Raw genomic sequence first — 15034 nt, forward strand, 5'->3', positions numbered from 1 at the left:
TATTCTTTGATTGTAATTAGCACATCTACACATTTGTCCGCGTATCCATCCATTTTGTAAGTGGTGGATACAGTTCAGGGTTGCGGGTGAAGGCACCTCGCACGCATCCGCTTACACATATGGACACAGCGGCAGTGACGACAACTAAATTAATTAAATGGAGGCAAGTGGCTTGAAGGTTGTATATTTCAAATTAACATCCACATGAGTGCCTAGACCCAGGGTTTTCCAGCAGAACATTGTACCATCACACTCCCTCTACCAGCTTGTCAGCTTCCCACTGTGCATTCTGGTGCCATCTCTTCCTGTGGTAAATGACACACATGCTGTCCACATGATGCAACAGAAAATTAGATTTATTAGTTTAGGCGCCCTCTTCCACTGATCCCCTACATTGACGGATTAAAGGCCAGAAGTCCACATGACCGTCATTATCAAGTTCGTCTACGTGAACCCTGAATACAATGAGGACAGATTGTGAGGTCATTTATGTTAGGTAGAATGCCTAGAGGGGGCTGGGTGGTCTCGTGGCCTCTGAACCCCTGCAGATTTTATTTTTTTTCTCCAGCTGTCTGGAGTGTTTTTTTTTTTGGTCCTCCCTGGCCATTGGACCTTAATTTTATTCCATATTAATTATTGTTCCCTAATTCTAATTTCTTATTTATTTTGTCTTTTTTTCTTGTGTCTTTTTTCCCCTTGGGATTAATAAAGTATCCTATCTATCTATCTATCTATCTATCCAGTAAAGCACTTTGAGCTCCATAATTTGTATGAAAATGTGCTATAGAAATAAATGTTGTTGTTGTTGGCTATTTGATGAGATGAGCTGCTCCATTTGTTAATACTAACATAAAATGTATTTAGGATTTCAGTGCTTGAGGCTCATCTCCCAATTAATGTGATACGTACATTTACAGTATGGCAAATCAGCATTGCTTCACTGCTGAGTACGAATATGCAAACTCTGAATTTGTGGTGTTTGGTTTTTGTGGGAAAACTAAATGTTTATGAGCATAACCTCTCAAATGTGAAGAAGGTAGTAAAAACACTTCAGTCATATACATTTTTTGGGTAAAATCTTATAGCGGAATAACTAAGGCATGTTGAGGGCCACAAAACTGTGAGGGCTGCCTTTATCTGATTAAGATCGTTTGGAGTAAATCCTTTCTACAGCTATTCTTAATTTTATATTCAATAATCACTACATGTAGTTTGGCTCATTAGTGTGTATGTTAGCATAATTTAGAGGTATATTTTATTCTGTGCATATTTATACAGTATGTGAAATATGATGTCCATCTGATTTTGACTGTTTGACTAATTTTAGTCGACTAAAACCAATTTACTTTTTCCAGACTAAAATTAACAATAATTAAATTAAGATGTGACTAAAACTAAAATGCAATATATGAAAACTAAATCAAAATGTGTTGTCAAAATTAATATTATTATAGTACAATGAAGAATTCCTAGTGGATTCTATGGTGGTGAACTGCCCCTGGCCCTGAGATAGAAATGCAGCGCCAAACTAGAACATTTCCACCACTGTACGTTACAGTTGTTACCAGGTTCTTTTGGTCAATGTGGTCTTTCGTTGTCTTCTGGCACTGTTACCATATAATGCTGTATTTGCCTCATCTATGCAGAGTGCATTGTTCCAGGAGTCCTAGTCTTTGCCTAGGTGTTTATGGCCAAACTTTACTCAAGCCCTGATGTTCCTTGTTTTTTATTCTTCAAATACCTCCCATGTACAGTTGTGCTTGAAAGTTTGTGAACCCTTTAGTTTTTTCTATATTTCTGCATAAATATGACCTAAAACATCATCAGATTTTCACTCAAATCCTAAAAATAAAGAGAAACCAGTTAAACAAATGAGACAAGAATATTATACTTGGTCATTTATTTATTAAGGAAAATGATCGAATATTACATATTTGTGAGTGGCAAAAGTATGTGACCCTTTGCTTTCAGTATCTGATGTGACCCCCCTTTGCAGCAATAACTGCAACTAAATGTTTCCGGTAACTTTTGATCATTCCTGCACACTGGCTTGGAGGAATTTGAGCCCATTCCTCCGTACAGAACAGCTTCAACTCTGGGATATTGGTGGGTTTCCTCACATGAACTGCTCGCTTCAGGTCCTTCCACAACATTTCCATTGGATTAAGATCAGGACTTTGACTTGGCCATTCCTAAACATTAACTTTATTCTTCGTTAACCATTCTTTGGTAGAACGACTTGTGCGCTTAGGGTCGTTGTCTTGCTGCATGACCCACCTTCTCTTGAGATTCAGTTCATGGACAGATGTCCTGACATTTTCCTTTAAAATTCTCTGATATAATTCAGAATTCATTGTTCCATCAATGAAGGCAAGTCGTCCTGGCCCAGATGCAGCAAAACAGGCCCATACCATGATACTACCACCACCATGTTTCTCAGATGGGATGAGGTTCTTATGCTGGAATGCAGTGTTTTCCTTTCTCCAAACATAACGCTTTTCATTTAAACCAAAAAGTTCTATTTTGGTCTCATCCGACCACAAAACATTCTTCCAATAGCCTTCTGGTTTGTCAACGTGATCTTTAGCAAACTGCAGATGAGCAGCAATTCTTTTTGGAGAGCAGTGGCTTTCTCCTTGCAACCCTGCCATGCACACCATTGTTGTTCAGTGTTCTCCTGATGGTGGACTCATGAACATGAACATTAGCCAATGTGAGAGAGGCCTTCAGTTCCTTAGAAGTTACCCTGGGGTCCTTTGTGACCTCGCTGACTGTTGCACGCCTTGCTCTTGGAGTGATCTTTGTTGGTCGACCACTCCTGGGGAGGGTAACGGTGGTTTTGAATTTTCTCCATTTGTACACAATCTGTCTGACTGTGGATTGGTGGAGTCCAAACTCTTTAGAGATGGTTTGGTAACCTTTTCCAGCCTGATGAGCATCAGCAACTCTTTTTGTGAGGTCCTCAGAAATCTCCTTTGTTCGTGCCATGATACACTTCCACAAAAGTGTTGTGAAGAGCAGACTTTGATAGATCCTGTTCTTTAAATAACACAGGGTGCCCACTCACACCTGATTGGCATCCCATTGATTGAAAACACCTGACTTGAATGTCACCTTCAAACTAACTGATCATCCGTGAGGTTTACAACTTTTGCCACTCACAGATATGTAATATTCAATCATTTTCCTCAATAAATAAATGACCCAAGTATAATATTTTTGTCTCATTTGTTTAACTGGTTTCTCTTTATCTACTTCTAGGACTTGAGTGAAAATCTGATGATGTTTTAGGTCATATTTATGCAGAAATATAGAAAAATCTAAAGGGTTCACAAACTTTCAAGCACAACTGTAGATGTAATTTATACAGCCTTGATCTAATGGCACACTTGTGCACGTTGACATTAACAATGGCACGTGCTCCCTGAAGGCCCTGTGATGAAAGTCTTGACTTCTTAGAGACTCCTTCCAGCATCTTACATTCTATTCTGCCTGAACTTGTTGATGGGGTGGCCTGGCCTGGACAAGTTGGCAGTTGCTTGCAATCATCTTTACTTGTAGATGATCTTCTGGACATTAAAATGTTTGATTTATAATTGTTTGGAGATCTTCTTAATCACCTCTCAGAGTCATAGGCATCTGTATCGTTCTTTGAAAAAACCTCAGAGAGCTCTGTCAATCTCGGTGTGGTAATAGTTCAATAACAGAGCAAACGTAACTGTCTGAGGTGTAAATAAATCATGTTCCTCCAAGATTCTCTCTAGCGATGTTTGAATCATTTGTTTGATTCTAATTGTAAGCATTTTGGAGTATTTGAGGTAATGGTAAATATCGTGGGGTGTACTTAATTTTCCACATGAGAAATTTGCGTTTACATTTATTTAGTTTATGTAGTGGACTATTTTTGTTTTTATTTGTTAACTTGTTTATTTAGTACAATGTTAATCTGTTGAATTTGAGTCTAAAGCTCTTCTTTTCTTTTGCTTTATTTTAGGACTACTCCCCTACCAGTCCAGCCCTGGGCATTACAGCAGTTCCAACCAAATGCTTTATAACCAGTCGACGAGCCAGCCTTCCAAGTCAGCAAGCCAGTTTTTTCAGTGCAAGTTCTGTGTTCGTTACTTCAGATCCAAAACCCTTCTTAGTGAACATACAAGAAAAGTCCATGGATTTGTTGGAGGCTCTATGCACAGTGGTGGGAATGGTCCTGTTTCACCTTCCGGCAAGCAGTCAAACTACAGCATCCTGTTGCACGATGGATTTGGGAAGGTTTTCTCTTGTCAATACTGTACCTACAAATCTCCGAGAAGGGCACGAATTTTGAAACATCAGAAGATGTACCACAAAAGCAACTTGATTGAAGCCCCTGTGTCTGTCAATGAGGCCATCTCCGATCCTTCATCTGTTTCTTTACCCCTGCAGGAGTCTTGCACTGATCTGCCGGAGGAAGTGGTTGAGCGTAGCATTCTGGAGTCGATGGTCAAACCACTGACCAAATCACGGGGAAATTTCTCTTGTGAGTGGTGTGGCTATCAAACCTTACGGAGAGAGAGATGGTGTGACCATATGATGAAGAAACACCGAAACATGGTAAAGATAATATCTTCCCTTCGGCAACAACAAGAAGGAGTTAACGCACCCCCGTCAAAACCAGACTCTCCAGCCTCTCACAGAAGCACTCCAAATTCCAGTTATATGCCTAAAAATTTAAGTAGCAATGAAAGCAATGTTTCCAGTTACAGGGGTTCAACGGGGAACTCTCTTTTAAGATCCCCTTCTTCACATGCCTCTAAATTCCCACCCTTTCAGTATTCTCATGGAAAAATGAAAACCACATCCAGTGGATCTTCTTCCCTTTTACCAGACAGATCTGCTTATGGAATGTCGGACTCGCTTAACTCTACTGTTGATGTTGAGACCAACAGCATGTTGAACGATTCTAGAAGTAGCTCTGATGAGGAACTTGGAGATATGGATGGTTCAAACCACACAAATTCTTTGTCCCTAGACCTTTCAGGAAAACAATTGTTGTCAGAAGAAGATACCAAAATGCTTGAAACAAAGGGAATACCTTTTCGAAGGTACATGAACAGGTTTCAGTGCCCGTTCTGTTCTTTCCTCACCATGCATCGTCGAAGCATCTCTCGTCATATAGAGAACATCCATTTGTCTGGGAAGACAACGGTCTATAAATGTGATGAATGTCCTTTCATTTGCACCAGTCCCCTTAAATTAGGAACTCACAAACAGTGTCACACTGGGACATCTTCCGAGTGGGAAACCATGAGCTTGCAGAATGAAAGCCTGGGCTCTCTTAGCGAGAGCATGGAACCGATCAACGGAGGAAGTCTCAACCCCAAGATGAATGGCAAAAAATCAGGAATGCTAGTTGAAATAAACCAGCCAAATCCTCACAGATGCTCGTTGTGCAGCTTTTCAACAACTACCTTGAAAGGTCTTCGTGTTCATCAGCAACACAAGCATTCATACTGTGACAATATGCAAGTGCCAAGTTACGAGGGCCCCTCAAATGAACAGCAAGACTCTGAGCCAGAAACCTATACCTCTCCTAACTATGTGCAGAAAACGCAAACCTCAATTTTGGGCTTCTCATCCAAAAAGCACTTGCTTTCAAAGACTGCACGGAAATCCATTAATGATTTACCCTTGGATCTATCGCCAGTCAAAAAGCGTACACGGATAGATGAAATTGCCAACAATCTCCAGAGCAAGATTAGCCAAAACAAACAGCAGGAGGATGCAGTAATTAACCTGGAAGACATTGAGGATGAGGAAGAAGAGGAGGAAGAAAATGTTGTTGAAGTTGAAATGGATGAAGAGAAGGAAGAGACGCAAGCTGAGCAGTTAATGAAGAACCAGAGCTACAACTACCCTAGGCACCGGATGTATTTCAGAGAATCCGAGGACCCTCAAAATGATGACATGTTGGTAAAATCGAATCACCATCTCCAGCAGAAATACATCCCTAACAGCATGGCTGCTGTTTCACTAACTGTGTCTGATGAAGATGATAATGAGGATGATTACATCATTCCACCCGAGTCCAAAGATTCACACGATCAGAGCAGCCAGAATAGTCGGGATGCTTTTCAAGATAATCTTGACTTTACTGATGATTCTGGAGCACTGTTTCATTGCAAGCACTGTGACTACAGTAACAAATCAGCCCGCAGTGTAAGCACACACTACCAGCGAATGCATCCTTACATAAAATTTAGTTTTAGATACATCTTGGATCCGAATGATCACAGCGCTGTATATCGTTGCCTTGAGTGCTACGTCGAATACACGACTTTCGATGACCTTAACCAACACTATGCTGAACACCATCCTGAAGCTATTAACGTCCTAAATTTCAACCAGCCAGATCTGATATACAGATGTCGATTCTGCTTGTACACTAGCCCAAATGTTCGAAGTTTAATGCCTCACTACCAAAGAATGCACCCTACGGTGAAGATCAATAATGCTATGATCTTTTCCAGCTATGTGGTTGATCAGCCTTTGCCCATGAGCAGTGAATCACAAACGCTGAGAGAAATTTTAAACTCTGCCCCCAAAAGCTTTGGAACGTCCACACCCATAGCACGTAGCACATCCCAGACCAGTCCTGTAAACAAGAGCTTCCCGAAGGCAGATTCAATTATGGATACGGACTCTCAGAAAGACAATGCTGTAAATAATGTTGTAGTTTATGACTGTGACGTCTGCTCTTTTGCTAGTCCAAACATGCACTCTGTTTTGGTACACTATCAGAAGAAGCATCCAGAACAAAAAGCTTCCTATTTCAGGATCCAGAAAACAATGCGCGTAGTTTCGGTAGATCGCTCTCAGGCTAACTCCAATCAAGTATTTGAGGTGAGTGCCCCATCTCCTCCTAAAACAAGCAGTGTAGCTCCTCCTGAAATTAAGGAAGAGATTTATTACTGCAAACACTGTGTTTATAGTAATAGATCAGTAGTGGGGGTGCTTGTTCATTACCAAAAGAGACACCCGGAAATAAAAGTAACCGCAAAATACATTAAGCACGCACCTCCAACTCCAGGTCTTCTAAAACTTATGGAAGAACTCCAAATTGCCCCACCAAAGCAATTTCTTCAGCAGTTTAACAATAGTGGCCTTGACGGAGCCGGTTCTTCCCATTCTCGACCCGGTGGAGACAAAGGAGAAGGGGAGATGATGTTCTTCTGTCAGCACTGCGAATATGGGAACCGCACTGTGAAAGGCGTGTTGATTCATTATCAGAAGAAGCACAGGGATGTGAAAGCTAATGCAGATCTTGTGCGACGGCACACGGCTGTTGTTAGAAGCCAGCGTGAGCGTGCACAGATGAGTCAGTTGAACAACATGTCTGCCACGGCCAACAACTCCGATGGGGAGAAAAATCGACCACTGAGGTCCTTGAAATGCAGACACTGCTCCTATATGTCTCCGTACGTTTATGCGCTGAAAAAACATCTCAAGAAAGACCATCCGACCATGAAGGCTACTGCCTCTACCATTTTACACTGGGGTTATCAAGATGGTATTCTAGAGGCAGGATATCACTGTGAGTGGTGCATCTATTCTCATGCAGAACCAAACGGATTGCTAATGCATTACCAAAGACGACACCCGGAGCATAACGTTGATTATACCTATATGGCTACAAAATTGTGGGCAGGCCCAGATACTATTACTGCTGCTGCCACTACTACTACCCCTACTCCTAGTACCACCGCTACTAATACTTCTTCTCAACAAGTAGCAAACTCTGAAAGCAATCATTATCAATGCCGAGATTGTGCCTTTGAGGCATGCTCCATTTGGGATATCACAAATCATTATCAAACAGTTCATCCTTGGGCCATCAATGGAGATGAATCTGTGCTGCTAGATATCATCAAAGGTAACAGCACTTCAGAAAAGCAAAAATCACACCATCAAAAAGTGGACACTGAAATCATAGTGGCCAGTCCGTTTCACAGGCAGCCCTCAGACCAAGACGAGGAGCCGTTAGAAATTTCAGTAGGCTCTCCTGAAATGGCCACCCAGTTTTCTTTTGCTAGTAGCTCGATATCCTCCAACCCCTATCAGTGTACTGTCTGCTTGTCTGAATACAACAGCTTGCATGGCCTGTTGACCCATTACGGCAAGAAGCATCCCGGTATGAAAGTTAAGGCAGCTGATTTTGCCCAAGAAGCTGACATTAACCCCAGTTCAGTTTACAAATGTAGACACTGCCCTTACGTCAACTCACGCATCCATGGCGTGCTGACACACTACCAGAAGCGTCATCCTTTAGTCAAAGTGACGGCAGAAGATTTTGCTGATGATGTCGAGCAGGTGTTCGAGTTAAATGATGGCGATGAAAAATGTAAATCTCAGAGGCAAGGGTATGGCGCTTATAGATGCAAGATGTGTCCGTACACCCATGGAACGTTAGAAAAGCTGAAGATTCATTATGAGAAGTACCACAATCAGCCAGCATCTGACATGTTTAATCCCTCTCTAACAAATTACTCTGTGACTAAAGAGCTACTCGTGGAAAGCAATTCATCCACTATGGATGACATTCAGGAAGTGACTGAAATCCTTCCTTCATTTTCCCAGTACCCGGGTGAAAAATGTGAATCGCACACTGTATTTAGATGCCAACTGTGCAAGTATTTCTGCTCCACTCGGAAGGGGATTGCACGTCACTATCGCATCAAGCACAACAATGTTCGAGCACAGCCTGAGGGTAAGAACAATGTCTTCAAGTGTGCTCTCTGCTCGTACACGAACCCAATACGCAAGGGGCTAGCAGCACATTACCAGAAGCGGCATGACATCGATGCTTACTACACTCACTGTCTTGCAGCCTCGAAGACCGTCACAGAAAAGCCTCACAAAGTTGTTGTCCCTATAAGTTCTCAAACTGAAGGTCCAGCCTTGAGCGAAGAGCTAAGAATAGCAGTTGAGAGGAGGAAATGCTCTTTGTGTCCTTTCCAGGCTTTCAGCAAGAAGAGTATCGTCTCTCACTACATCAAACGGCACCCTGGTGTTTTCCCAAAAAGGCAGCATTCCAGCAAATTAGGGCGCTATTTCACGGTGGTCTATGCCAGGGCACCCGAACCCACTCCCGAAGTTAAAGAGAAGCCTCCTCAAGAGCAACCTGAGACTGAACAGGAAAAAGACATTGAAAGGCTTCCTTACAAATGCATCAAGTGCTTTAAATTGTCGTTTAACACAGCTGAGCTCCTCTGTATGCACTATACGGAACACCATAGTAAAGACTTGAAGCGGGATTTTATGACATTGCCTAGTCCAACGAGGTCCAGTGGGGACCACTTTCAGTGTGCCCACTGTGACGTTAGGATTCTGAGCATATCGGAGCTGAGTGTTCATCTGACCAACCACAACGAGGAGTTCCAGAAGAGGGCCAAGCGGCAAGAACGGAGGAAACAGCTTCTGAGTCGGCAAAAAGGATGTGAACCTGGGGATGGAAAAGTCGAAAAGGTATGAATTCTATGGAAAAAAAAATGTTATGTGCTTAACTCAAATGTTTATTTGTATTTAGAATGTGAGGACGTGAGAATTCATTTTGACAAAAGAAACTCAGCCCAGCAAAGTTTGTTAAACCTATTCACCAAATTTTTCTTTGAGTTGTTTTTTTGTTTTTTTTTATAGTACTTCAAATACAATCCAAAATCTTCACTGTATTAGTGGAGTAGATAACACACTACACAATAAGTAGATCTGGGGGAAACACATAATAGTCTATACATGCTTTGCACTCATTAATAACAAGCAAATACTATTGATAAATAAATGTGCAAATAATGTATAGTGTGACGTGTGAGAATAACTCTTCTTCTTTCTTCTTCTTCTTTCGGGTGCTTCCGTTAGGGGTTGCCACAGCAGATCATCTTCTTCCATATCTTTCTGTCCCCTGCATCTTGTGAGAATAAGTAAATTATAATAAAATAAGTGTCACAAAATACATATTTTCTTGCTTGTCTTGATGCATGCTCATTAATCCAGGTAAGGAAATTCTAGAAAGTTGATTCTGTTCATCTGGGCATAGTTTTTTTTTTCCCCCGATACGTTTCATCACTCATCCAAGTGACTTCCTCAGTCTCCGTTGACTGCAGGTTTCTCCAACCTTGTAAACAGTACCTTGGCCTAATGACTGAACTAGCACCATTGACTAACAATGGGCCATGTGGTCAATGATATGCAAATTGTCCATTGATCAATGGCCATGATTACCATTCACAGAGAGCTGGGGAATGGCTGCAATCACCACATTGTAAGATGGTGAAAGATGTACCCTTAGGCTCCCTCCTTGGTTCAGAGATGGTTGTTTCTTTTTCATGTAAATAGCCTCTTTGACTCCTCGCTCAAACCAGCATTCCTCCCTGTCCAGGATGTGCACATCTTCATCACTGAAGGAGATGTAAACAGACTGAGAGTATTGGCCTGACGAGGTATCTCTTCTGTGTTGTGCCATCCGCTTCGCCAGTGGTTGTTTGGTTTTCCCGATGTATGATTTATGGCAATCCTCTTGGCACTTAACTGTGTAAACTATATTATATTCGGCCATTAGGTAGGCCAAGGTACAGTTTATAAGGTTGGAAAAACCTGCAGTCAACTGAGACTGAGGAAGTCACTTGGATGAGTGATGAAACGTATCGGGGGAAAAAAACCAACTATGTCCAGATGAACAGAATCAACTTTCTAAAAATATTTTGTTGCTTATTTCTTTATTTATTTGATTATTTCTTCATTTGCTTATTTTGGTGGCACCAGAATGTGAAATACACCTTGAAATGAAATGTGTTTTTTCACCTCTCAAAACCTGAGAGTACAGGATGTAGCAATTACTCTTTTTTTGATCGGTATATCGCTGGTGAAGCATGTATTCAAAGTTGTGATTGTTAAAAAGTTTACTGCACAAAGTGGCCATTTTAATTCAAGACGTTCTGAACTCCACATCCTCTTGGCAGTCAGCGACTAAGTATCTGCCGTAAATGTGAAAGTTTACGTCCCTGCTACTGTCGATTCACCGATTTTAAAAAGATGAACTTGCTAGAGCCCACCCTCTCAACTTTGATGGGCTTTTATTTCAAGGCGTGTATCATGTTGCATGCTGGGTCATTGAAATTAAAAAGTGAATGAGTATATAAATAAATAAGCAACAAAAACATTTTTTTTGTGACAAATGTAATTATTTATGCTCCCAAATAATATTATTACTAATTTAGTGTCACATTTCACAATACATTTATTTTTATTTGCATAATTATTTAAATTTGTCTAAAATATTCTTCCTTGCACTAAAACATGCTGTACAATAATTGGGAAATCTCTTGATGTCTTCCTTCCCACAGTTGATAACAAAAATCACAGTCATTAGTTTACTGTCTACACTAAAGTTGTTTGAAAGCTGTTGCACTGGATTTGCTGATTTATCCAAACTGCACTATAAACATTCTTAGTAGTGAGGTGTACTTGAGCAATTCTGTAGATCTGCTAACAATAATGTTATAGTCATCAGTATTGTCTTGACGTAAGATTCCATTTTAGCCAACCAATATATAGTCAAAACTACACTCACCTAAAGGATTATTAGGACCACCATACTAATCCGGTGTTTGACCCCCTTTCGCCTTCAGAACTGCCTTAATTCTACGTGGCATTGATTCAACAAGGTGCTGAAAGCATTCTTTAGAAATGTTGGCCCATATTGATAGGATAGCATCTTGCAGTTGATGGAGATTTGTGGGATGCACATCCAGGGCACGAAGCTCCCGTTCCACCACATCCCAAAGATGCTCTATTGGGTTGAGATCTGGTGACTGTGGGGGCCATTTTAGTACAGTGAACTCATTGTCATGTTCAAGAAACCAATCTGAAATGATTCGAGCTTTGTGACATGGTGCATTATCCTGCTGGAAGTAGCCATCAGAGGATGGGTACATGGTGGTCATGGAGGGATGGACATGGTCAGAAACAATGCTCAGGTAGCCCGTGGCATTTAAACAATGCCCAATTGGCACTAAGGGGCCTATAAAGTGTGCCAAGAAAACATCCCTCACACCATTACACCACCACCACCAGCCTGTGGTAACAAGGCATGATGGATCCATGCTCTCATTCTGTTTACGCCAAATTCTGACTCCACCATTTGAATGTCTCAACAGAAATCGAGACTCGTCAGACCAGGCAACATTTTTCAAGTCTTCAACTGTCCAATTTTGGTGAGCTCGTGCAAATTGTAGCCTCTTTTTCCTATTTGTAGTGGAGATGAGTGGTACCCGGTGGGGTCTTCTGCTGTTGTAGCCCATCCGCCTCAAGGTTGTGCGTGTTGTGGCTTCACAAATGCTTTGCTGCATACCTCGGTTGTAACGAGTGGTTATTTCAGTCAAAGTTGCTCTTCTATCAGCTTGAATCAGTCGGCCCATTCTCCTCTGACCTCTAGCATCAACAAAGCATTTTTGCCCACAGGACTGCCGAATACTGGATGTTTTTCCCTTTTCACACCATTCTTTGTAAACCCTAGAAATGATTGTGAAATACTCAGACCGGCCCGTCTGGCACCAACAACCATGCCACGCTCCAAATTGCTTAAATCACCTTTCTTTGCCATTCTGACATTCAGTTTGGAGTTCAGGAGATTGTCTTGACCACGACCACACCCCTAAATGCATTGAAGCAACTGCCATGTGATTGGTTGTTTAGATAATTGCATTAATGAGAAATTGAACAGGTGTTCCTAATAATCCTTTAGGTCAGTGTATATGACTCGGTCTAAATACAAGAGAAAACACATCTAGGGTAAGACATAAGAGAGGAGAGGACAGGTTGGTAGCATACGCTGATTACAGTGCGTTGCCGCACCCACCACACGGCAAACCACCCGGATTGACATCTGAGTGCAGCCGTGCAATGGAAGTGCCAATCTTGCCACCAACCATCAAGGTTTCCCTGCAAGTTGGGAGGACCTGCTTGTTGGTCTTAATGTAGATTAATATCATACCCAGGAACAAAGCAATTGCAGGTTAAGGGCTTCACTCTGGGGCCTAACGGACTGGCGTTTATTGGATTCAAACTGACATAAGGAATAATAATTATTTTTCTTATTATTATCTTATTGTTGCTTTTCCCCTCGCTGATTTGCTAACAATATCATTTATATCCGAGTTATTAGTCTTATGACCATTAGAGAGAGCGACTTTAAAGACAAGCCAGTTTATTTTTTCATGAGGGCCTTCACTTGGCCTAAGTCAAATAGGCCCATTCAGGTATCCATCCATTGGCAAAAGGCATTAAGCAAACCTGGAACCAACACCAGTCTTATCACAGTGCACATTCGCTCACTTACCCAAATTCACTCCCACTAGTGTTATGTTTAAGCCAGGGTATGATTCAAATTATTTTTAGTTGCGTCGTATTCATTTTTTTATTCATTAACTAGTGGGACTGACGGACCTCCGGCCCTCAAATAAAAGGGATTTGAAAGGGATGAAGTCTGCGAATAGAATGATAAAGTTGAATATGAACTTTGAACTCGTAGGCACCATGTCATGGACAAGTTATCTCTAGAGGCTCCAAGGAATGCCAACAATAAAGTTCCTCCAATCCTCAGATGAACTGGAATGGAAGCAATGAAAGAGTGTGATGAAAAATGAAAGAAAAAGGCAGTAGTGCTGTGTTTTATAATGACATCGGGAGGAAGCACTTTGTGAAGCTGTGGAAGGTGTATAACGTTTCTCTGTGGCTGTAGTTTGTATTCTTCTGCAACTTGTCCTCTGTTTGTAAATGCTTGGGTGTATGAACCAAGGAAAGCACCTATAGTATGGGTGGGCCGGGGAGGGGGGGGCCTTTAGTATGATGCAGAGCTCCAGATTACAGCACATGACTAATAGCATTATGTGGTAACGTTATCAAAGCCATTTCAAGTTGATTCCTTTAAAGCAAAAAACTGTTAAAATCATGGCATCAGATCCTAAAATTATTACTGATTTGTTCCACAGTGGATTTGAATAAATGTCTACTAACCAAAAAAATAAATATGTGTAATTAATTTTACTCACGGAAAAGCATCTTTTTATTTTGGTCTGTTTTTAGCACATTCTAAAAAAACATCTTCTCCATGAGCTATAGATAAAATGAGGGTTTATCCTGTTTTATTGTGGTCTCGTGAGCAACAAAGAGGATTGGCATTCTTGTGTAGTGCAGGTCGCTATCAGCACTTGTTGGCGCATTTCGTACTTTGATTAGTGTGTGGCCTGAATGCACAGCAGAGTGTGCAATGCAGGCAGCTGCCGGGACAGCAAGAAGTCCTGGTCAGTCCACCGAGATCCCTATGAGGGTCTCCAGTTGGCGAAGTTGGTTTTGTGTCTGACCTGTAGTATCATCGTTCGACCATACCTGACATGTCAGCCATGTGGGGTGAGCACTGGTGGCCTTGCCTATCTGTGCTGCGTGGCAGGGTTAAGGCTTCAGTCACAGCCACTCTAGGCCACACTTGCATTTGAGGGTTCCGGTTTGTGTCGTGGTTATACTTCCTGTGTTAAGTACAGTATATGTGAGGTTGTCCCATGTAAGAGACTTGAAGCCCACTTTGTGTTGGTCAAGCGCTGTTATCAGTCATCCATACATGGGGCGAGCACCACAGTGGTGCACACAGACGTGCATATCCTAAAAGGAAATGCACATCACAATTATGAAAACAAGGAAACCATGTTTTATGTGTCATGGCATAAACTGTCGATTGAGACTAAGATCAAGCTTCAGAGGCCAGGGGTGCGAGAGTTTTAGCATGACAAAAAAATCCTTTCAATTTTATATATAGAGATTATGATCTTTTCTGTTAATATTATTTTTAGACTTGTCCATAACCATCCTCTAGTAATAGCCAATAGCCAAGAAACAAACTCTTATCTAGACAAAATTCACACTTTTCTAGCTTGACAAACAAGTGGTTGCTTTAAAACACCCTTTACATGTTGGTTATGTTTGTCCACTTGGCTGCTGGATTGATTGT

The 15034-nt window shown here is 41.5% G+C and overlaps 1 protein-coding gene across 1 annotated transcript in view; it reads left to right on the forward strand.

The window, feature by feature from the left end:
• Nucleotides 1-15034, forward strand: part of znf462 (zinc finger protein 462) — a 146881-nt gene that overhangs the window by 88058 nt on the left and 43789 nt on the right. The window contains 1 exon segment of the mRNA XM_039759718.1: nucleotides 3995-9501. Coding sequence (XP_039615652.1) covers nucleotides 3995-9501 — 5507 coding nt within the window.

The sequence above is a fragment of the Polypterus senegalus genome, chromosome 7 (genome assembly GCF_016835505.1).
Source record: "Polypterus senegalus isolate Bchr_013 chromosome 7, ASM1683550v1, whole genome shotgun sequence".
NCBI lineage: Eukaryota > Metazoa > Chordata > Cladistia > Polypteriformes > Polypteridae > Polypterus > Polypterus senegalus.